General features: G+C 36.5%; 1 protein-coding gene across 1 annotated transcript in view; it reads right to left on the bottom strand.

Moving 5' to 3' along the window:
• The window catches only part of LOC145669007 (facilitated trehalose transporter Tret1-like), a 33,985-nt gene extending 14,914 nt beyond the window's left edge, over window positions 1-19,071 (bottom strand). The window contains exon 1 of the mRNA XM_081737332.1: window positions 18,611-19,071. Within this exon, the coding sequence (XP_081593458.1) occupies window positions 18,611-18,685 (75 nt within the window). The 5' untranslated portion in view covers window positions 18,686-19,071. The remainder of the gene's footprint in view (window positions 1-18,610) is intronic.
• Window positions 19,072-24,531: the final 5,460 nt, after the last annotated feature.

Genomic DNA, 24,531 nt, shown 5'->3' with positions numbered 1-24,531 from the left:
TCTCTCGTTTCCTCTCACTTTCTTCATTACACCATTTCATTCATTCTCACAATCACCGTCTCCTCTATCCTACTCCTATCTCCTTAATCGTGGGATGTAAAATCCAAAGATTTCATTTCATTTCAAGAGCTTCCAAACCGGGACTGTCCCGGTAAAAACCTGTCATATGGTAACTCTGACTATATAACAACATCGGGTTTGATACTAAAAAAGAAAAAAAGTCATATTATCATATGGTATTATACAGTTTCAGAAAAAAAAAAACATCTAACAAGCTATCCGCATTAAGTCTGATACATATTTCACAGCTTTATGCGTAATATAAATCTATATAGTTAAGCAATTGATATCATACACTATAAGCACTGAAAAACAACGTAACGTTCTATAATAAAAAGAACGTTGCTTTACGAACCAATAAGTTAATCGCTCTACGAACCTTATTGTACGCATTATACCCTAAAGTTACAGCCTTATGCAGTAATCAATTCCAATCAAATATTGAACGAGTATGGTGTTTCTTTGAGAATAATCCATCACTAACTTGAACAAGCGCCTTTGAAGGCTAGTCGTCTTCCATTTTACCCTCTTCTTCGGTAATTCATCTCGCTGCTCTTGTTCGATGCAGTTGAAACCATGGCCTCATCCTTTTGTAATGTCCATCCACAAGGAAGGATGGACAGGTTTAACCTTTTGGAATTTCTAATTCGAAGCTTCTATCAATTTACTCGTTCGTGTCTCTTTCTGTAATTTTGCTATATGAACGGGTATGTTGCGAGGAAACAAAAGAGGCTAGCAAAGAAATTGAATCGTAAGATCACCGTAAGGTAGAGACCTGCACGGGCCGGGCTTGGGCGGGCCGACTCTGTTATTTCTTTGGGCCGGGCCGGGCTTGGGCCGGCCAACACTGATTTCTCTTCAGATCGGGCCGGGTTGGGGCCGATTAATTGCAATTCTTTAATAATTATTGACTTTCGTTAATAATTGGAATAAAGCCAAACGTTGAAGTGTGCCCGTGAAAAATGTTACAAAGAATGCAATAGCTATTTACAGTTTGTGTTGCTTAGCGGCTCCGCTTTCACTATAGAGGATTGCAGGCATTGCGCAGTAAATTGAGCTCTGACCTTGATCTTCACTGAACCCAAATTGCTTGTCGCTAAACAATATTGCCATCGTCACTTTATGCTAAAATCAATTTAGTTAGATTTTTGTTATAGGATATGGAGTTTTTGTTCTCTTGATGACAGGCAAAGTTCTAGGAGGCAATGGTACCATTCGGGAGGCAAGCGTCAGGTTGTCAACCAGTTTAGAAAATGTTTCTGAGGATTAGGTCAAGTTTAATACTAAATTTTGAGAAAGACTGGGGCTCGAGCTAAATTTTTAAAAAATTTATCGGGCCGGGGTCGGGCCAAAAACTTTTAAAATTTATCGGGCCCGGGCCGGGCTTGGGCTAGAATTTTAACAAACTTATCGGGCCGGGCCGGGCCGGGCTCGGGCCGAAAATCTCCAAAACTTTTCGGGCCCGGGCTGGGCCGGGCCTAGGTATATTCGGGCTGGAATGGGCTCGGGCCGAAAAATTCGGCCCGTGCAGGTCTCTACCGTAAGATGAAAGTCGCATACTCCAGATACTACCTGATGCGTAATGTTGATCAAAATAAATTAGGAATTCTTCAGTTTCTTCTGGTACGATTTGCTCTAAGTAATCCATCACTTCTGACCCTTGTCAGAGAGAAGGAAAACAAATCCGTCCACCATTCCATAGAAATCGGACTTTCTCATTCTCCCTGTAAAAATTCGCCAATCCCAAGTGCTGCAGTATGTACTTAGTGTTCGTGTGACTTGTCTGGAACGCTTTGGCTTACGACTTCCCTCACTAGCCACGTCTGGTTGTGAGTTTAATTTACATATTCCTATATATGTTTGTTTTATCCCTCCTCGCTGGTCTAGTGGCAAGAACGCAAGCCTTTGGCGTATGAGGTTCAAGATTCGATTCCTGGTGGGAGAGCATTGAATGACCAAAGTGGTTCGGATTCCACTATAATCAGTAAATTCAAGTCTTCTTTAGCCTACCTGGCAAAACCATGGGACATAAAACTAAATGCAAACAAATTTATTTATTTATTATTTTATTTATTATTTTATTATTATTATTATTATTATTATTATTATTATTATTATTATTATTATTATTATTATTATTATTATTATTATTTGCGAAAGGAAGGTTTTATTATGAAGTAAAACACTATTCAGAAGTATAATATTGAAATTTGCAAGAAGAAAACTTATTTCTGCGTAACAAAATTTAAAAATTAATTAGTCACAGGTAATTGTTTTACAATTCTCCATGTCTTTTTAGGTACTTTTCACTACACTAATTAGCACTTTGATAAGTCGTGATGAAATATAAACATAGTTTCGTTGCAATTCTCCATGTCCAGTAGGCATTTTTGACGTACTGTTATTAGCGCTTTTGATATTTCGAAAACAAAGGTTTGAAGGGGTCTGTGCCCCACCCAACCATTTTTCCCAGGAAAATACGAAACACATATTCCATCATTTAACGTTTATAATATCTGTGCACAATTTCATTCACTCCGGCTAACTTCTTCTTGTCTTTCGGACCTCAAATTTCTCCAAATTTTGGGTGGAGGCTTTTACCCCTTAAAACAGTTTACCCCAGAAAAGAAAAAAAAAACACGTATTCGTTTATTTCATGTGTAATATCTACCTGCCAAATTTTATCAAAATCGGAGTGTTACACTTCGAAAATGTTACATGTCAGTACATTCATGTAGCTTGCATTTGCGGCAGAAAGTTCTTGTTTTGTGCTCCCTCTTTGCTGGAGAGAATTTCTTAGACTGTTCCTCTTCAGTATGCAGGAAAGCTTCCATTCTCCGTGATTTTTTCTCAACGTTGGCGAACTGCTAACCAGACGAAATGAAGAATTTACGGCATTTCAAACTTTTTAATGTCTGTTTCTCGTTTGAAATTACGCTTTGATGACACAATACCATAAGTGTTGAGTCCACTTACATCAGTTACGTAAAATACTGTCATAGGCCATTTTGTTCATTGTTTTGTAATCTAACAGCGAGCCATATGATTGTTAGTGTGAACGTGTGATTTTGTTGTGTTGTAATATATGATAACTTTGAGTTTTTCCTCCGCTCTAGAAGTGACCACTTCAGGATAGTTGTGCATTGTGTTTTGCAATGGGTGATCTTACTGGGTATATATTGTCAAAAGAGACAGCGCACCCAAAAAATGAGAAATTGTTCGTCTACAGTCATATTATATGTAAGAATAAAATTATATTGCAGAGTGTGTGAAGAATCTGCAACTTCACAAATTAGGAACAATTCATCATCAGGTATTCTAATAGCGCCGATGTTGTCATCAAAACATAAGGCAGCCCATGTAGGATCGCTTTTCTCCGGAGTTTTGCTTTTTGCATTAGCACGTGCTTTTGCATTAGCTACGCTTCAAACTTCTAACCAATCCTCTGGATAAGAAAACTACTCAACGTCTCATTTCAATATCGGTACCTGAACAAGAAACTTCAGTTGCATTTGTATATAAGTCTGCTAATATCTTATCGTCTGTCGGGAATCAATTTCTTCATTGTTTATTGATTTACCAAAAATATTCCTCCTCTACCATCAATAGTGACGTGTATTGTTAGTGATCTGTTTGTCTACCACGTGCAATGATCAAAACACACTAACAATAAACAAAACTTTACTTACAATCAGTGGCAAAGCCAGGATTTCTATTCGGGGGGGGGGGGGCAGTGTCCTACTCCGGAAAACTTTTTTGTTAATGTGGAGACTGAAAGCACAAATTTAGATTTTATTCTAGCAACTTTTTAAAATTTTGGTTCTTGGGAGTTCATATCCCGGGAAACTCCCCCTGGATACGCAACTGCATACAATGGAAAAATTATTACAGTTTGATAGACAAAAGCAATTATTATGCTTCTGACAATGGACTTATATAAGTGAATAAATAAAGAAAAGCTGCTACAAAAATAAGCAAAACTGCAAATAATTAAATCAATCAAACTAAATAATAACACATAAAGTTGCAATATGTTATATCTGACTTCATTGGGACAGTTAGAAAATTATCAGAACGTTCACTCTGCTACGAGCCACAATCTCAATCTATTCTGAATCTATCCTCATATTTCTTCATTAAGGCTCGAGTTTAATGGACCAACTCGGTACCCAATGCTATAAATTTTAAAAACTATCACTTAACTCACGGAAATAAAAAAAAAAAAAAAAAAAAACTTAAATAACATAATACAAGAACACAACCAGGGAAATGTCATAGAATCTCAATACTTACTAAGCCTTAGTAATTATTAAAGAAAGTATGCGTACGAGTGCAATAGACCCACCTGGTAGTCCTAGGCAGTGGCGGCAGTTGGACGTTAAAAGTGGGGAGGCAAGACATGATCTGAATACAGTATTTGTATGCAGGCCCGTGCTGGCCCACCGGGATACCGGGACGTGTCCCCGTGCGCCCTCCGAAACATCACGCTATAAATAATGGTACAAGTTTTTAGTAATAAATTCTTACAGTTTTATTGGTAAAGAACCCGTGAAAGGTGCAGTGCGCCCTTTACATTAGGCGCCCTTCCGAGACCACATCAAAAATTAACGATTTTATTTGCTCCTCTGTATAGCATAGTTCTATACAATAAATACACACAGTTACTGTTGGCGAAGAACCCGTGAAAGGTACAGTGCGCCCTTTACATAAGGCGCCCTACGAAACATCACATTATAGAAAAGTGGTTTTAGTTATCCTGTATACCAGCTTTGTTTAATAAATTCAAATACTGACTGGTAGTACGGAACGTGTGAAGAATACAAGGTGCCCTTTACATAACATGCCCTGCAAAATATCACATTATTATTATTATTATTTTTTTTTATTTTATTCTTCTGTATTTCAGTTTTGTATTATAAATTCATACAGTTGCTATTGACAGAGAACAGGTAAAGAGTATAATCACTTACAAAAATATTATAAAGTTATGTAGCTATAAAACGAAACAATGTGATACATCAAGAATAGTTCGGATAGTCAAACGTACGATGCATTTATGTAATACTATACTGACACTACTCTCTAATTTACGATTTTTACGGCATCGAAGCTTAATATGCATCCACATATGCGAGCATATTGATTGTTCCTGTGCATTTTAAAGCAGTGTTCGGATAATCAGTACCTGTTGTATTTCTGAAATATAGCTGTATTAATTTCCGTAAATGTGGTCTTCCTGTCACCATGGCACAGCGCGTCCTGAGGTTGTGGATCGAGAAGGCCTCAGGAATATAGAGGTTAGCTGCGATATACTGAGTAAGCAGTCGCGGACAGACAAGGGGTGATAATCCAGCTTGAGAATTTGGTGTGAGGCTAACAACCTCATCCTGTAAAAAAAAAAAAAAAAAAAAAAAAAAAAAAAAAAAAAAAAAAAAAAAAAAAAGATTGTTCAGATAAGTTCGAAGAATCCTCGGATCAGAACTGATAACTTGGCACGAATTCCGCAAAGTAAAATCGACATAAGATTTGGAACATGAAATGTAAGAAGTCTCTATAGGACAGGCGCGTTAAAATTTGTAAAATATGAGTTTAGAAATAGAGATTGGACCTAGTGGGATATAAGGAAGTTAGATGAGAAGGAAATGGAGGAGTCAAGTCGGAAATTTTACGTTCTTTTACGGGGAACAAATTAAAAATTACCAACGGCAGGGCTTTCCGTTCACAAACGAATACGTAATATCAGCAATTACATAGGTTGAATTTGTTAATAATATATTTTCTTTCACTTCTCTTAAGGGTCGGTGGTGTAATATTATTTTAAATGCACATGCCCCAACAGAAAATAAGGATGGCGATTTAAAAAATACAGTTTTTACGAAAGAATAGAACGGTTATTTGATCATCTCCTGCAATACCATATGAAAATTCTGTTGGGCGGTTTCAATGCAAAGGTAGGACCAGAGAGTATTTTCAAACCGATTATAGGGAATAAATGTTTGCATAAGGAAGGTTGTGACAACGGCGTTAGACTCATGAAGTGTGCAATATCCAGAAACATTATCGTGAAGATTACAAAATTCCAACATCGCGACATTCATAAATATACTTGGACTTCATCAGATGGAAAAACAAATATTCAACCTGATCATGTTTTATAAGACAGAAAAGAACAGTCTAGCACAACTAATGTTCGGTCGTTCAGAGGAGTTTATTGTGATAGTAAGAGAGGGACTATCGTTGAATAAAGGAAATATTCAATATCTGAAAACGAAGCGGTTATTTTTTTTTTAATAGAGGATAGGTGAGAGGAGAGCCAGATTGAAGTTTCGAATAGATTCTTGGTTTTAGAAGGTTCGGAGTGCACTAGTGTTCACGATACTTGGTTGAAATTAGAGATAACATTAAAATTTCAGCAAAAGAAATATCGGAGCACGTAGAAATTCGTAGTAACAAACCATGGTTCAACTAGAAATGTACTAAAGTAGCAGAGAAGAGAAAACAGAAGAAACTGCGTTGGCTACAAAATCCGAACGAAATAATTACATAAAATTTCCTTGTCACCTGGTAGTGATTTCTAAAACTTTTAGAACAAAGAAACGCGACTTTTGAAAGTTAAAATGAATTAACTTGAAGATAAAAGTGAAAACAAAAACATTCGGGACATGTATAAATGCATCAACGAACTTAAGAAAGGCTATCAACTTCGTGCTTATATATTAAAGAAACCTAAAAGAACAGTTTTCACTGATACAGATAGCATCTTAAATAGATGGAAAAATTTCTTTGACGATTTAATTAACCCATAGCTAAAAACTAATGCACGTGGAGAAAGTGAAATGCATGCAGCATAACCGTATATTCCAGAACCTAACCAGACAGAAATAGAAATCGCTATTTTTTAAAAAATAAACACACATCTCCGAGTGTAGACGAAATTCTGGTTGACTTAATTTTAGCTGGAGTGGAAAAATTGTAGAGCAAGATACACAAACTCCTTCTCATTATCTGGAACAAGGAGGAATTATCACAAGATTGAAAGAATCAATCACTGTTCCAGTTCAGAAGAAAAGCAACAAAACAGATTTAATAGTTATCCAGGCATTTCTCTTCTGTCAACATTCAATAAATCCTCTTAAACATTGTATTAGCAAGATTGACTCCATACGCAGATGAAATTATTGGAGATTATCAGAACGGATTTAGGTAAAATCGATCAACTATCGACCGGATATTTACCAGACTAATAGTTGAAAAGAAATGAGAGAATACAACATCCTGGCACATCAATTATTGACTTTAGACTCTGGTAGGAGGGAAACATTTTGCAACATGCTTACAGAATTTGCAATACCGAAAAAGGTAGATTAATTAAGATATGTTTAAATGAATCCCAAAGTAAGGTTCGAGTAGAGAAATTCTTGTTCACGAGCTTTCACGTTGAGAACGACTTGAAACAAGGAGATGCGTTGTCGTCATTATTACTTAACTTTCTTCTGGAGGACACGATAAGGAAAATCAAAGACAGCAATTAGGTTCTAGAGCTGAATTGTATTTGCCAGGTTATGCCGTATACTGATGATGTAAATTTAATAAGTAATTACAGAATAATAGAAAGGAATGCAGAAATCATAATTAACGCTTGCAGGGATATAGGCTTAAAAGTAAATGCAGAGAAAACTGAATAAATGGAAGTTTGTCGGGATCGTAATACTGCATTTTATTGATGCGTTAAAATATCAAATAATATTTTCTTTCGACAAAGTCGATACTTTCAAATATCTAGGATCATTATTAAAAGACCAAAACCATAATCATTAAAAAATTTGATGTCAACTAAAAGCAGGGATTTCGTGCTATTATTCAGTGAAAAATATTTTGTTGTCGCTAATTCTGTTGAGAAATTTGTAACTGACTGAAGGAAAATCGCAGACTGAAAGTATTTGAAAACAAGATTCTTAAACCAATATTCGAACTCCAAAATGAACGGGAATGGGGAAAGGCGGAAACTTCGTAAGGAGGGACTGCATAATTTTATACCGTTTACCAAACATTGTTAGGGTCATCAAGTCTAGGAGGCTCAAATGGTCATTTTATGTAGCCAGAATGGAAGAAATTAGAAACGCTTTCGAAGTTGTAACTGGAAATCCAAATAGGAAAATGACCGTTAGGAAGACCGAGGCGCAGATGGGAGGACAATCTTATAATTGTTCTCGCAGAGATTGAAATATAAAATAGAAACTGGGTTCAATTTTCTAAGGACAGAAATCAATGGAGAGCTTTTGTAAACGCGGCAATGAGCCTCCTGCGTCCATAGGTGTGCTATATTAAGTTGTTGATACATTTAGCTTCTTTTTATTTGACAGAAATGTTACTACAGGAACTAAAAAGTTTTTCTATAGTAAAGAGGATTTCGATTCGAAGTTAGCTATTTACGTTAGTACTAAAACAAATTTAGTGATGATTTTGATAAATGGCACCGATACTTTCTTTCAAATATTCTCTCCCTTTCTCTCTCTTTCTCTCTCTCTCTCTCTCTCTCTCTCTCTCTCTATATATATATATATATATATATATATATATATATATATATATATATTCCCGTTTGTTAGGCGCCCTTTTAGTAGACTTGTCCACCGCCCTCATTAGTATCCCAGCACGGCCCTGTTTGTATGTCAATGTTACTGTTCCTGGTTGCTTGTAACACTTTGTTAGACTAAAGGCTGTATAACTATTAGGAGGCTATTATATAGACTAAAGGCTGTATAAATGTATAACTATCTTTTTCAGTTAAAATACCGTATATCTTGTTTCATATTTTGTTACGTAAATTAACAAGAGCAACACAAGATACTAACTCTTTGTACTCTTATACAACGAAGGTGTAAGAAGAGATCTGATTCCTTGCTCATGAATATATATATATATATATATATATATATATATATATATATATATATATATATATATATATATATATATATATAATCATGCATCTTAAAATTCTGTCTGGAAAATTGTGTGATCAGATTAGGGACCTATTTAATAACAAATTTGCAAAAAAAATAAATAGAAAGGATAATATTAATCAAATAATCATAGTAATGGATAATACGGCTTGTTCTGCAAAAGTTATATTGAAACTGGAAATTAATGAACAACTTATATTTTTAATTCCACGCATGTTATTATATGTGTTATTACTCTTAGAAAGACAGTGAATACTACAAGCATATGCTACGACATTCAAAGAAATACTTTTGCAGCTTCCCGAAACATGTTCGTTGCCATTAGATACAGTTTTCATTTTCTTGGAATACATCAAAACTCAACAATACTTAGTCACTCCACATTCCAGTTATACAAAATAATCCTAAAACCTAGAATTATGTTGAATTTACTAAATTTAATTGTATAACAAAACTGTATATGTACACCACTAAACTCGTATATTACACTGCAAAATTATATATTCCTTACTGAGCTCCTTCGTGGCTAAGCGGTTAACGTACGCACCTTTGACGTGGGAGACCTGGGTTCAATTCCCGGAGGGAGCTCACGTGGTTCGGACTCTACGTTAATCATTAAATTCACGTCTCATATAGCTTCGATGCTGAACAGGATGTTAAACTGAAAAAAATCAAATCAAAATATTCCTTACTATAAGAAAGAAGAAATGAACTGTCAATTTTTCAAGAAAAAAACTGTTTTAGGAACTGTCAATTTTTGTGCAATTGAAGAATAGGCCTAACTTGTGAAGGACTTCTTTTCTTGCGAAATGATATCTCAATTAGATCCAGAGCGGCTTACTAACATATCGAGCCCTTGTAAGATGAAATGAAAGTACGCTCGAATTGTCTCGCTCCAACAGCTTAATTTTGGGGCCATTTTTAGTGTCATTTTTAAAACGCAATTTCTGTAGCTTTCTTAACTTCACGGAAAGATAACCAATACGTACTCATGGAACGGCAAATATTTTATGCCACCATTTGTATTCTATGAACCAATAATACATACAAAACTTCCAAATGAAACTATATACATTAATGGGTCATTTCAAAAAGTGGAGGGGCAACTGCCCCCCTTTGCCCCCCTTCCAATCGCCGCCCGTGGTCCTAGGGTTAAAAGTGTATCCTTGTATGGATATTTAGATAGAGGAAATACTAGTTCTTGCCGAATTTCTTTAACTACTTACGATATGTTCCATTATTTTTAAACTAGGGTTTAAAATGTGATTGATTGCGTTTAGGGCGGCTTATAACACTTGACACATGTTCATTAGAACGTTTTATTTTCATTTGATATAAAGAATTACCCAGCAAATTTTGGCATTTGAATTTTTTGACACCCTGTATTTACGATAGGAAATGAAGTTATGCAATGTGCATAAATAATTGCTGTTTTCCATGCAGTAGTATTTGCATTCAGGCGCGTGTAATTATTATTATTTAAAACTATATAAATTTTAAAATAACGCTGGCACATGAATTCACATCCATATATGAAAATCTCATAGGTGATATGGTAATGCTCTTAAGTCGTAATTAAATTGTACGTAATTACAGATGTACATGAAAAGTCAGAGTGTTAGAGCTGACGGTGATGAACAGAAGAGGAAGAAAAGAACACATTTCTTTCAACTTGCCTAAGGGGTTTTAAAAGTGACATGACAATTGTGCAGGAAGTTTTAAAACCCCTTAGGCAGGATCTTTCAAGTGAAAAATTTTTGTTCTTTAGTCGTCAAAAGAGAGGGGATGGGATAGATGATTTTAGTACGAAACTACATTTATACATATAAACTAATTCTCTCTTTGGTCAACCCTAGCACACTGATAAGCATCAAATATTTTCTGGGCGCTAAGTATACGATATTATATGTGGGCGCAAAATCTACGGGCGCTAAGTGCACTCCACGGTTCCAGGACCTACCGAAAGGCAGAATACTTAAGTGGCCTCATCACGGCGAAATTAAAATACCATTAATTTTTACAGTAGTTATGTGATATCTTCAAATAGATAAAAAGATAACACTGCTCAACAAGAAATTGTTTATCTTAATGTTTTTACATTTACCGAATGATTCTGACGTGCTAATTACGAATCTGGTATTAGTTTTCCTCAAATGTCGATTGTTTGGAAGGAATTTTACAAAATCGTATTTGTTTTAGAACGCCATTTTAGAGGAAGAATTTCAGCCTTACTTCGGCTGTCCATAGATGGCAACACAGAACAAACTCTTGTGGATTAATTAGGAAGTTTCATTTCGTAACATTTGCGTTTTACGATTACAAATTTTGAATACAGCATTTATTTTGAATGAAAATAATTGTCTAGAAAATATGATTTCTTATTTTTTCCCTTTACAAAAAATATTAACTTTTACTTAAGTAAAGTCAGTAAATTTCTATATGACTCCACTTGGATAGCCAGCTGCATACAATATTGAGTAACTATAGTGAAAACTATATCATATCAGTGGCATTTGATTTAATGTCACTAGTTGCTCTGTAGAAGATAAAATGTCTACCAGGAGGCGTTGTAAAATGCCAACAGACTCATTTTGTTATGTTTATGGATTTTACATAAGCCCCAAACAACTTAAACATAACATTGTGCTTGGAACAAAGTTCTGTGTTGCATTTGAAGCTTACTTTCGAGTGCCCACAGTTGATCAAGACAAACATTGGGCTCCGCATGTGTGTTGCGGTAGTTCTCGCTCTACAATAGAAGGTTGGTTACGGGGAACCAGAAAGAATACACATTTGCTATTCCTCGAATTTGGAGAGAGACTACTAATCACCATAATGAGTATTACTTCTGTTCAGTTGACGTGATACATTATAACAACAGAAAGAATAGGGGAAAAGTAGAATAAGCCAGTTTACCTTCATCCATTGCTCCAGTTCCACATAGTGACGAACTTCCTGTACCCAAACCACCGGAGATATTGTCATCTGAAGGAGAACCAGAGGAGTCTTCCGATCTTGATATTAGATTTTCGCATGAAACCAAGAAAAAGTAACCACATTTGCTTAATCAGCAAGAACTTGATGACTTGATAAGGGATTTAGATCTTCCAAAATCAAAGGCAGAACTTCTTGCTTCACGTTTAAATGAGTGGAATTTTCTCCTTCCAACATGTAAAATATCAAAATATAGGAAAAAGCATAAGACTTTTTCACAATTCTTCAAAATGGAAGGAAGTTTGTGTTATTGTCATGATGTTAGTGGCCTATTTGAAGCTATCAGTTTCCCACATCAACCAGAGCAGTGGCGCCTTTCATAGAGTTAATCTAGAAGTTTGAAGGCAGTTCTTCAGCACAATGGAAATGTGAATCATTCTGTACCAGTTGCACACTCAGTCTACATGAAGGAAGACTAGGAAAACGTGAAATTATTGTTGGAAGAGATTGAGTACCAAAAAGGGGGCCGCGGTGGCTTAGTGGTAGAGCGTTCATCTCTGGTGTATGGGGTCCCGGGTTCAAACCCTGCTCCCGCCTTTGTAGTGGACAAACACCGTGTGCGTGGGTTTTCTCGGGGTTCTCCCGTTTCCTCCCACTTTCTTTATTCCACCATTTCATTCATTTCTCATAATCACCGTCTCCTTTAGCCTAACCGGCATAACCGTGGGACGTAAAACTCAAAGATTTCATTTCATTTCATGAGTACCAAAAATATAAATGGGATATTTGTGGAGATTTTAAGATGATCGGTTTTCTTCTAGGTTTGCAGAATGGCAATACTAAATATTTGTGATTTCTTTCCCTTTGGGATAGCAGAGCTACTGACCATTATTATACACTCAAAGTGTGGCCAGAAAGGAAACATTTACTTCCAGGCACTCACAATGGCATACATGAACGTTTAGTTGAAAGAGGAAAAATCTTACTGCCAGCACTCCACATAAAATTAGAACTTGTAGAACAGTTTGTTAGAGCATTAGATCCACATTCTGCAGCTCTTTCTTATATAAGACAAATGTTTCCACTGTTAACTGACGCTAAAATCAAAGCTGGCGTATTTACTGACCCACAGATATGTGTGTTGCTTCAGTCTAAAGAACTTCAGAATAGAATAACTCGAGAGGAAAAAAGTGCTTGGGGAGCTTATAAGGCTTTCTTGGTAAAAATAGGAATGAACATTATAGGGAATTAATAGACTCTTTGATTGACCTATATCGCAATTTGAGTTATAGAATGTCGTTGAAATTGCATTTTTTGTTTTCCCATCTTGATTTTTTCCGTCCAAATTTAGCAGATGTGAGTGAAGAACATGATGAACGCTTTCATCAAGACATTGAACAAATGGAAAGAAAATACCAAGGGCGCTGGGACAGCGCGGGGATGGAAGATTATATTTGGACATTAATTTCTGATGACAAATCAGCTTCGGACAAACGTGCTCATTTTTAAAATGTTCTGTAGTGAAAGTGGATATATTTATGATATACTTTTTTTTTTTTATTTTATTTTGTACGCCGTGTTCGTACTCCATAGTGACTAAGTTAATTCTGCATAATTTCTTCAGTGAAGCATATTATAAGATAGTAATAAGCTCTAAATTTCCCGATAAAAATAAAAATCGGGCCAAAACTGCGACTTATATAAACTAGCCATTTAATATTCACTTCTTCTGCGTACGAAAAGTGTTAGAAATGTAATATATTTTAGTTGAAAATAGAGGTTAGGAACTATTACACGGAAATGAAAAATTACTTTTTTCATTTTTCTTTGTCAAGTTCCAGTTGATTTCATAACCAAATTTCTAATTTTTTCCCCAACATTTTGTGTCATCTCGTGAATATCATTTTAAAACTTACAGAATCAATTTCTGATCAAAAAAATATCTGATATAATTTGACTAACTAGAAACAGTGTCGCCAACTCCAGAAAGAAAAAAAATACTTAATTTTGAGGGAAAATTAAGAATTTTCTAAAAATTTGTTGAATAAATTTTCTTTCGTATGTAATATTGCAAATAAATTCATACAGTTTGAAAGCCTGTTCCTTTACTTAAAAAGCAAGGCATAACCGGTTCTGTTAGGGCAAATTGTTTCTTAGTTATTACGCTTTAACGAAAAATAGAAGAAAAATTCAACTAATAACAGATTTCTAAGGGTTAAAGACGAATTTTAAGGCGATTTTTGACAATGCGGGAAAACTAATGTTATGCACGTTATTAGTACCACCCAACGATATTAAAAAAAGAAAAGAAATCAGATAAACACAAAGTTGGTCAAAATTTGTTACCCACTGTAATCGAAATGTGAAACAAGAGCTCCCTAGACAATATTATTTTACATGAGATACCGTTATCACAACTCACTTATCTGCTTTCGATTCCCAGCTATTTAGAAAATCGGCATTTATTTTCGCGTTTTTAAATGGCTGCAAACGGAAAGGTACTAAGTGACTCGTGATAACGGTACATCATGCAAAATAATATTGTCTAGCGCGCTCTTGTTCTACATTTCGATTATCTTTTTTATCTATTTGAAGGTATCACATAATTACTGTAAAATTATCGGTATTTTAATTTCGCAGGAATTAGGCCTGTTAATAATAATTTGAAATCGTGAAGCATTGGGGTGAGACCAACGAGCAGCAAGCAGAGGGCGTGAAGTATGCAGGGTTAAAGAACATTAGCGCCAGGTAAATAAGGTTATAAATATCATAAGGCAGTATAAATACCACTGTTCTACGGTAATATATGTATATTAATTTTTAGTGTACATTACATTTTAACATTGGGAACGTTCAATGCTGCTTTAATTCTACAGTGTGTCCGTAAAGCTGCGCAGCCCAAAGTTTGATTGCATATATCTTTTGATTTAAAAATGATAAAGACCTGAGACTTCAAACAAATGTAAGCCTGTTCTATGTAGATATTTTGGAGATCATGATCAATGCTGGAACTTGTAACGTCTTTGTGTAGTAACGAAAGTAAGTACCGAAAATGAAAAATAAAAATGTACAAAATGAAGAAATTCAATATTCAGCTGCAGAAAACTGATTTCCTGAGGGTGAATCCCTGCGTATATGTGCAGTATGCATCAACATTTATCCATCGGTGCAAAAATGTGACAAATTGATGCACTGTTGCCATATTAAAAGGCTATTTAATGAAAGTCCTTAAAATTGGTGTTTTTTTTGACAGAAACGTGACTCCTGGCAACACTGTTGTATTAAAATTACTGCAACAGGTGTGTCGTAAAACTACTGTGATATCGCAAATTTTTGCATAAAAATTCATGTTATCAATTATGTGCAAATTCTTATTGCGTATCATTAATGAGCTAATTATACATAATTTTCACATGTATTATTAGCCTGTAATAGACCTATTTACTATTCGGTTATTACATGATAGTATTCGGTGTGTTTCACAATAGGTCTTACAGTTTGATTAAATTTGAGACATTCACTATATTTCTGTTTTGGAATATTTCTCTGATTTTACAATAAACAGCATTTACTATTTGTGTCCTACAATGGCGTATCCATAATTTCTTACAAGGGGTTTCAATCATTCAATTTAATTTATTTTTATAACCGTAATTTTTTTGTATACATTGTAATATTCTAAATGTTTATTTTTGTATAATATCTCGCTCAAGGAGAAGGTAGTGTTTAAACCCAGAACCCCCTCCTTTACCTCCTTGCGTACGGCACTAGTATTGTAATTATTGTTCTATTCGATGCACGGGCGTCTCTGGCGGGGGCACGAGGGCGACGCGTCCCTCCCAATATTTTGAAGTGCAAAATATTCAATTTTTATTCTAAGTTAATTTATTTACTAACGACATAAGAACGTAATAAATAATAATAATAATTATTATTATTATGTGGGATATAATATTCAGGCTGTGAAAATTATAACCGAGTTCTTGATATACCTCAGAGGGTCCGTGAAGGTAAGCAGAAAGATAACAAACGGAATCGAAAATAATAAACAGGTTGGGCTAGGTAGTACCATTTAAATCACTTTCTTTGCCCCCCCCCCCCTCTTCCCAGAGATTCCAGTGATTCGATGTAGTGTTCAATCGGATTTTAAGGAAGATATTTGTGTCTATTACATCAGTTTGCTCTGGTTTCGCTATAAAAAATATTTAGTACAACTGAATTATGATATAAACAGATTAGATCCGTAACTCTCCTCTTAAAACAGCTTCCTGTACTCTATGTTTTAAACTAACTTCTGTTTCATTATCTTCTTAAACGAATAGACTTTTCTTAGTATGATGAGTTGTGTTGTTCGTAGAACACACACAAATAATCTGTATGTACAATAATAAAAGGGAAACAAATAAGACCTGAAAAAAGTATGAGAAAAATCAGCACACTTTAAAATTCCATTCACAACATGTTCTACTATTAAGTTATACACATACAAAGTGATTAGTTTGTAAAGGACTCTGCGCAGTTTTTGTGTTTATCTGCTGTGAAACTTTGGAATAGGGCTGCCAATGTGTAGGGGCATATCCAAGATTTACTCTTGGGGCCACGGCGGTGGGGGCTACTTAGAATTACTTTAGTTTTTTTTTATGAACAAACTACGGCTTTTGCAGTATAGGTGGCTGTGCCGCTGGGGGCGACGGGGATGTTTGCTCCCCGACCCCTGAATCCGCCTATGGCAATGAGACAATATTGACGTTGTCTCATCTCCAAACGTTTCGTGAAGTGAAAATGATGTATTTTAAATGAAATGAAAAAAAAAAATAGTTTAACATCGCACGATTATGCCCTTTACGCTAAAGCAGACGGACGAATGTTTGTAAAATTCTTTTTTGTTTTCCACCAGGAATCGAACCCGGAGCCACCATATGGACCAGAGGCGCATACACTAGCCACTAGGCAAGCGGGGAGGGCAAAATAATGTATACTAAAAAGTTGTTGATCGATTTGAGTTTATTGTCCGTTTCAGCACTGAGGGTACCTGAGGCGTGGACCTACAATTTAATGTGGAATTCAACAACAAGCGCTCCCTCCGGGAATCGAACCCGGGCCTCCTGTACGAAAGACGTATACATTAACTCTATAGCCACAAGCTAGCTCGTTCTGGGAAAATATATATCTTTCTGTTGGAAAAGCTGTCTCGTCTCGTCAGAAACCCTACTTTCGAAGCAACTGTGTGCCCTGTTGTGGGTAAGTGGTTAAGCCCGTTCCTTCACTGTTCAGGGTTCTAGCTTCGACTCTTAGTACAGGTGATCTCCTTAGATAGAAATTCAAGTAGTGTTTTATATTCGCATTTTAGTTCTTTATATTTTACTTTTAAGTTTTACATTAGTAGTGTTACTTTAAACCGTAGATATGGACAATTATTATTCACGGTACAAAATTTAAATCCAGTAGCAACTACAGTCATCTATTTAATTATTACTTGAAACTGCATCTATTTCAATTGCCCATGATTGATTATATGTCCATCAGCAAGATTTGTTCTTTTGAGGCGAAACCCACAAATTGAGGAAAGGGGGAAACGTCATGAGGGGGGAAAACTACCAGAGCAAAGATAAAATTAATGTTGGATCATTAATAATTATACTAATAATAATTTTCAAAATGCTAATTTAAATGAAATCAGTTATATTTAATTTCCGATACAATTCCGAAACACAATTTCCGATTGTATCTATAACTTCCCTCGATCAGAATAACCCTTCCCTAAAGCAGTGGCATCGTCAAGTTCTCTTAGAGAAGACTTAAGCTCTCCAAACAGACTCGGCACATCGAGATTCTAATAGCCATGTAAAAGTTGTTTGGCATCAATCAAAGCATTCACAGGAAAACGCAAAACCAGGGGCGGATCCAGGACGGACTTCTGGGGGTGCGGTGGGTCGTAATACTGCTACTTTTAAGAGCTCCAAACTCTGAGATGGGTTTTATTTATATATATAAAATAAGAAAGTTTCCTCTTCTGGGGAAGGGGCGATTGCCCCGATCGCCCTCCCCTAGATCCCCCACTGCGCAAAACCAATATGTGCTTTTTAGAGAAAAATTGAGCTACAGTTTTTTTTTTTTTTTTGCTTTACTTATAGTACATGCATAGGCGTAACAAGAGGGGGAGGGGGCAGTACTGGACCATACGCTAAAACTGTGGTCGTTATTCTTTAAATAAAGAGTCATGGTCCACCGTAGCAAGGGGGCACTGTGGTTCAGTAGTATAGCGCTTACTTCAGGTGCGTGAGGTCCATAGTTCGATTCCCGATCAAGTAAGTTTGTGGTGAACAACATCGTGTCCGTGGGTTTTCTCGGGGCACTCCCGTTTCCTTCTACTTTCTCATTCCACCAATTCTTCCATCATCATTTACTTGTCTAAATCATAGTGTCCCTTAGCCTAAAGGGCATAATCGAAGGACGTTAAACTGAAAGATTTCATTTCATTTTTTTAAATGTAGCAAACAAAATAGTTACGCTAATCATTTTATATACTTAAACCAATAAGATTACGCTGCTTGTCCCCCCCCCCCAAGACTGAACTTCTGATTACGCTTCTGACTACCTTCTGTCCTAAACGGAAGATGCTAGAAGGCATTAAAATAAGATGATCTTACCTGTCGTATTTCATTGGCTCTATTATGACGCAGCTGTCTTTCATCACGAGATTCTAGGCGACGACGGCGATCCATTTTAATTACACACCTTTTCACATACACACAAACAATCCATATAGGAAAAAAAAAAGTTAAAGTAAAAAAAAAATAATAGAAAATGGCACTAGCTTTACTACTTCACCAAGTTTTCCGCGGCAACACCTCTGATAAAACGAGTAATTGGCGAAGTTTTTTAAGTTTTGTCGACGCCATATCCGCACCAAATTGGCTTCACCATCATTCTCTCTCTATTTTGTTGGAGCAGCAGAGGGCTTCTGCGACGAATTCCCGTGAACTTCAAAAACTCTTCTGATGACCACCTAACTTTTTTTTTTTTTTAATGTCTTCTTCCGAATCAGAGACTCAACGCAACTGGGACTATCTGAGGGCGACATAAAATACGTCACAGTGTAGCTAACTAAGTCTTGTTCAAATAGATCCAGCTTCCCCAGCTTGAAATCTTCAAACAAACTTATGGCTACAGATAAGGTTACGAGTCGACATTATGTTTGCTCTGGGTGACTCATCATACTAATAGTTAAGTAAAGAATAGAAGTATACTTGACGCCTCCATACTACAGTAGTCTGTTTGGAGGTAGGAAAGGAACAATATTCTGTATTTTTTGTTCTTCACTTTTTCACTACTCTTTTTTTTTTTTTTTTTAAGGTATTAAATAGCTCAATTATACGGCAATTTTAGAAAGCACGTTATTCAACATTTATTCAGAGCTCCCTCGTGGCTAAGCGGTTAGCGTACGCGCCTTTGGCGTAGGAGACCCGGGTTCGATTCCCGGCGGGAGCTCATGTGGTTCGGATTCCACGTTAATCAGTAGGTCCACGTCTCATATAGCCTCGCTGCTGAACGGGACACTAAACTAAAATCAACTCAACTCAACATTTCTTCAATGCTACTAAAGGAACGAATATTTGTTTTCAAGACTTGGCACCTTTGGCCTGGCAGACTCGGGTTCGATTAATGGTGGGAGCTCATGTGGTTAGAACCAGAGTTAAGATGTAGGTCCATGTCTCATATAGCCTCGCTGGTGAAAGAGACGCTAAAACTGAAAACAAATAAAAAAAATCAAGACTTAGTACGGTAACTAAGTGGTATAGCGCTGACCTCTGGCGCTTGGGGCTCTGGTTCGATCCCCGGCCAAATAAGTTTGTGGTGGACTGTTACTCCCGTCTCCTCCCACTTTATCATTTCACCAATTCTTCCATTATCATTCACTAGCCTCAGTGGCGTATTTAAGGGGAGGGCTTCCGGGCTTAAGCCCCACCCGAAATTGTATTCACTATCTTAAAGTAAATGAAATATCTTGCAGAATTTTAACATTTCCAGGAATAAAGTTAGCAAAGCTCCTCCTGAAACAAAATCGTAAATACGCCACTGACTAGCCTTAATCATCTGTCTCCTTTAGCATAACAGACATATGCGTGGGACGTTAAACAGAATGATTTCATTTCATTTCTTTCAAGACTTTTCAGCTGGTGCAGGGCATTATGAACTCCTGGATAAACAAGTGTACTACTGAGCTTCTTCGTGGTTACCTTTGGCGTGGGATACCCGGGTTCGATTTCCGGTGGGAGCTCATGTGGTTCGGATTCCACGTTAATCAGTAGGTCCACGTCTCATATAGCCTCACTGCTCAACTGGACGCTAAATTAAAATCAACTCAACTCAACAAGTGAACTACTTGGAGGACCCTACGACAACCACTTAAAGAAATAAAGAGTAAATGGTCGGTGCTCATAGGGTCCCTGGGAGTTTGCTCATCATGTTTTATGTGTTAAGATGGCCCTAATGTGGTGGAGTTCCCGGTAGATATGACGTCACAAATTGCTAATCCAGATTTTAATATGTCCTTCGTCCGGAAGACAAAATAATCTCAAGAACTGTTTGACCAATCGGCATGAATTTCAGTCACGAAGTAGAAAGAGTTTCGTTGATGGAGGTGAACTAGCCACCAAAAGTGGTAACTAGTAAATAATATTTTCGTGTTTTAATTGATATTTCTTTGTTTTCTATATTTATTTTCTAGAACCTTCCCGAGCCCAGTTCACGCTAGCCTCCCAAATATTTGGGCCAGACAGATTTCACTCGGGTTGGGTATTACTCTTTTGGGGCTGGTTGAGCTACCTACGTGCAGTTTTTGGTCCAGCCAAATAAACGAGATTTGGGTGTCTAACACTTACAGACCAGTCTGAAGGTGGACACCGAACGTTTGGGCCAGATGGCTGGTTGGGCTAACCGCTTCGAGCTTTTGGGCCAATTAGATAAACAATATAAGGTTATCCATAATTAACGGGCCAGTGTGAAGTTTGCCTCCGAAATTTCGACACCTCTATCTGTTTTGGTAGGCTGACCTAAATGTTAAAACGATCCAGCACAAAACAGACCAAATTGAGTACTATCTACCTCAATTTTAACCTCACCTAGAGAAAATTTCAGTAGCAGTGCGTGAATATGCCGCTTCCAGGCTATGAACACCTCTATTTCTTTTCATTGACTGGCCCATAATCTCAAAGTGACTAGCCGAAACAACGAATTGTTAGCTTTTACGAACACAGCAGAAAATGTTAAGCATAAATTCTGTATGGAACTTGGGTTGAATATATACACTGAGCCTTTCTTTCTTGCATGATACAATGTTCTCTCTCTTCAACTACTAAAGCAAAGCCCAGTGCAAATCAAAACTTGCGCAACGGATAAAATAATTCATGTTAAAACACAAATCGAGATTCTTTGGGCCTTTTTTCATGAAAACTGACCACTTAATATCGTACAATTTGTTCTGCGATTTTGCCTCTTTCTAAAATGGTTTCAGCATTTATTCTAATATTCAAAAATTATATGAACTTAGAATAAAAATCATAAATGCTTTGAGATTGAGAATAAAACATTTTCGTTTCCAATTTTCTTTCCTTTCTGTTCCTTCTCAGCACAAACATACATAGGCTATACAGGGTGAACAAGAAAGTTGTAGATAAACTTCGGAAGGTGGTTCCTGAGATGAAACCAAGTAAAAAAAAAAAAAAAAGTACCCTTTAATTTTCTTGAATACTGCTGCATAAAAGATATGTAGAACTGCCAATTTGATATCAAAACTCGATTCCTGACAATTGGAACTGAACATTAAGATGTTGACAAACTTTGGGAGGTTACACGTAATACCACAGCAAGAAGAAAGATCCTATGAATACAGACATAAAGGTTGCATCATTTCGGAGACAGAAGCGGCCAAAGTTGGGAGTACTGTAAGAAAAGTGTGCCTTTTTGGCCATAGTTACTCTACGTATGGCTCCACCCTATGGGGGTGTCACCCCAAAAATCTCAAAAATACCCCCAACTGAGAAATTTTTGCAGTGAAAAATTAATAGAAATCGTTCATAACCCCACTTACACCTCCCAATTTTGAGCTTTACATTATCCCGATGACGTCGGAGCCGGTCAATTCGTTCGTAAAAAAAAAATCTGAGTGTTGTACACAGCACATTCCCTTCAAGAACACATCCAGAAACAAAAGTATAAAGATATATGATCATATATAACTAAACTAACCCATGGTTACTAATTTAAGATGCAAGAAAGCAATGCAAGAAAAATGCAAGAAAGCAATTATTAATAACAAATATGAGCATATAGAAATGTGTTTTGGAAGAAAAAATAACTCGTGCCAGCCGAGGTTTGAACCCGGGTTGTTTCAGTCGACAAGCCGACACAGTACTGACTTATCCACCTCAGAGCTTATAAGCTCTGTTTCCGAAGGTTTATTTGTACTGCAAAATTTGCTACTTAACAATGGTACAAGATGTCATTCGCGACTGTATTACTGATGCGACTACCTCCTTCGAGAACTAGGATCGTTTTGTAGATTTACGAATTCACTCGTTTAGTCCGAATATATGTTGGTGCAACAGTTAGTTCTCAAGATTGTGGATTAATTCGTGTTTGATCTTGATCTACTTTTTTTTTTTTTTTTTTTTTTGAAACAACGAGACGCTGAGCCATGAATGCCTAAAAGCCGTAAATAAACTTCAAATGAAACCGGAGCAATACGCTGTGATTTAACAACACACCTGAAATTGTCTGAGTAGCGAAGTGGACAACGTGTATGACTCTCGTTCTAAAGGTCCTTGATTTGATTCCCAGCCAGGATTTAGTTACTTTTTTTCAAGGCATTAAGCATTGTAAATGATGTTCGCGATTGCTACTGTAAGAGATATATCCCATAAGGGAGAAAACCCGAGACAGAAAGAGAATGCAGGTCGGAAAGACTCAAACTGTTAATCCTTAAGCGTTAAAATTTCATTTATTCCCATGCCTTTCGCTCTTTTATTTCCCTTTTCTTTCTTTCCTTCTTTTGTTTCGCTTTCTCTGCTTTCTCTGTTTCTACATGATGTATATTATTGTCCGTTTCTTTGCATTAATTCCTATCTCTTGGAATTTCTGTCTGTCTATCTTGTGGTTCTTTGCCTAGTGACGGTCAAATACAATTTCTTGTTTTAAATGGAGGAATATCCTGGCATGTCATGTTTTCGGGCATGTGTGAAGTGTTATGTTGGTTGTCAAACTATCAGGCGTACAGTGAAACAACTCGGGAACAATTCTTATAACTCCAAACCTATTGTTAATATTGTTCGTGACTATACTGAAGTAGTAGTTTTCGTTTTATATGTAGAATTGAAATGTGTAATAATCTGATTTACTGCCTCTTGAACGAATTGGAAACGCTGTTGATCCGGTGGTACTGCAGATAATGTCAAATAATGTCCCCTTGTCGATGTTCGCAAAGTACGAAATTTCAGTTTTTTATATACTGGTATATATTGGGGTAAAAGTTACAAGGATGTTTCAAGATAAATGGTTCACTCTGTACACTCGTACATTAGGAAAAAATCTGGGAGACTCGGGTATCGTGTAGCATTGGACAGTGTTCGTTACGAAATAGTTGTATAATGGGGACGTTCTGCTAGCCTTTTTGCTTGTATACATGCGTTGTTCCTGCAGAAGTACTTTTCTAAAGGACATTTCTCTTATTAAGTTACGTAAAAAAAATGTCAGGGTACTGGTTGAAGTATCAACAAATCTTGTGTGAAATGCTAGTACATACATGCAAAAATATCCGGGTCTACCCCGTTTTCCCTGTGGAAGAGTTTAATGACAAGTTTTGCTACTGTAGCTTGTGAGTCTTGTTGTAGATAGTAATTGGTCGTGTTGCTGGTCACATATGATGGTCAGAGGACCTTTTAACGGATCAGAAAGGTCCAAAACTATCACTTATAGCAGTGGTTCCCAACCAGTGTGTCGCGCACTCACAAAGTACGTCGCGAAATTTTAGAATTTATTGAAACAATTAGAATGGATTTTGAGATTAACTGTACCAATCAACTGCTCCAACGATAGCAGCAATGCACAATACTATAGAATCAGTTTTTAACCTCCTGAGTAAGATAACCACATGGCATATGGCAACCGATGGGCAACTAGCCACATCTCGCCAAAAATGTCGCGACCCTGCAGCGACGATACGCAGTGGTACCACTTCCGTTTTGAAACTTTTACCACCAACGGCAGAAACACGACGAAACGACAATGAACCACAAAATTAGTCCCCCAAAATGTGTTAAATTGTCTATTTATTTATTTATTTATTTATTTATTTATTTATTTATTTATTTATTTATTCACAAAGTTTTATACAGCACTAGGTCAATTAGCTGAAGCTGTACAACATAAAGGCAAAAACAAAACAACAACAACAACAACAAAAACATAAAAGAATAAAACACAAAAAAGGTTCAACTCTCAATATACACAGTTCTCATCAATTTAGTTCTAAAATTTCTGTCAGAGGTAAAAATGTGACACCCTGTTGACA

This window comes from Thermobia domestica, chromosome 13 (assembly GCF_964235325.1).
Source record: "Thermobia domestica chromosome 13, izTheDome1.hap1.1, whole genome shotgun sequence".
NCBI classification, from domain to species: domain Eukaryota; kingdom Metazoa; phylum Arthropoda; class Insecta; order Zygentoma; family Lepismatidae; genus Thermobia; species Thermobia domestica.
Note: the sequence above shows the minus strand (reverse complement) of the source record. Positions and strands in the feature narration are given on the sequence as shown.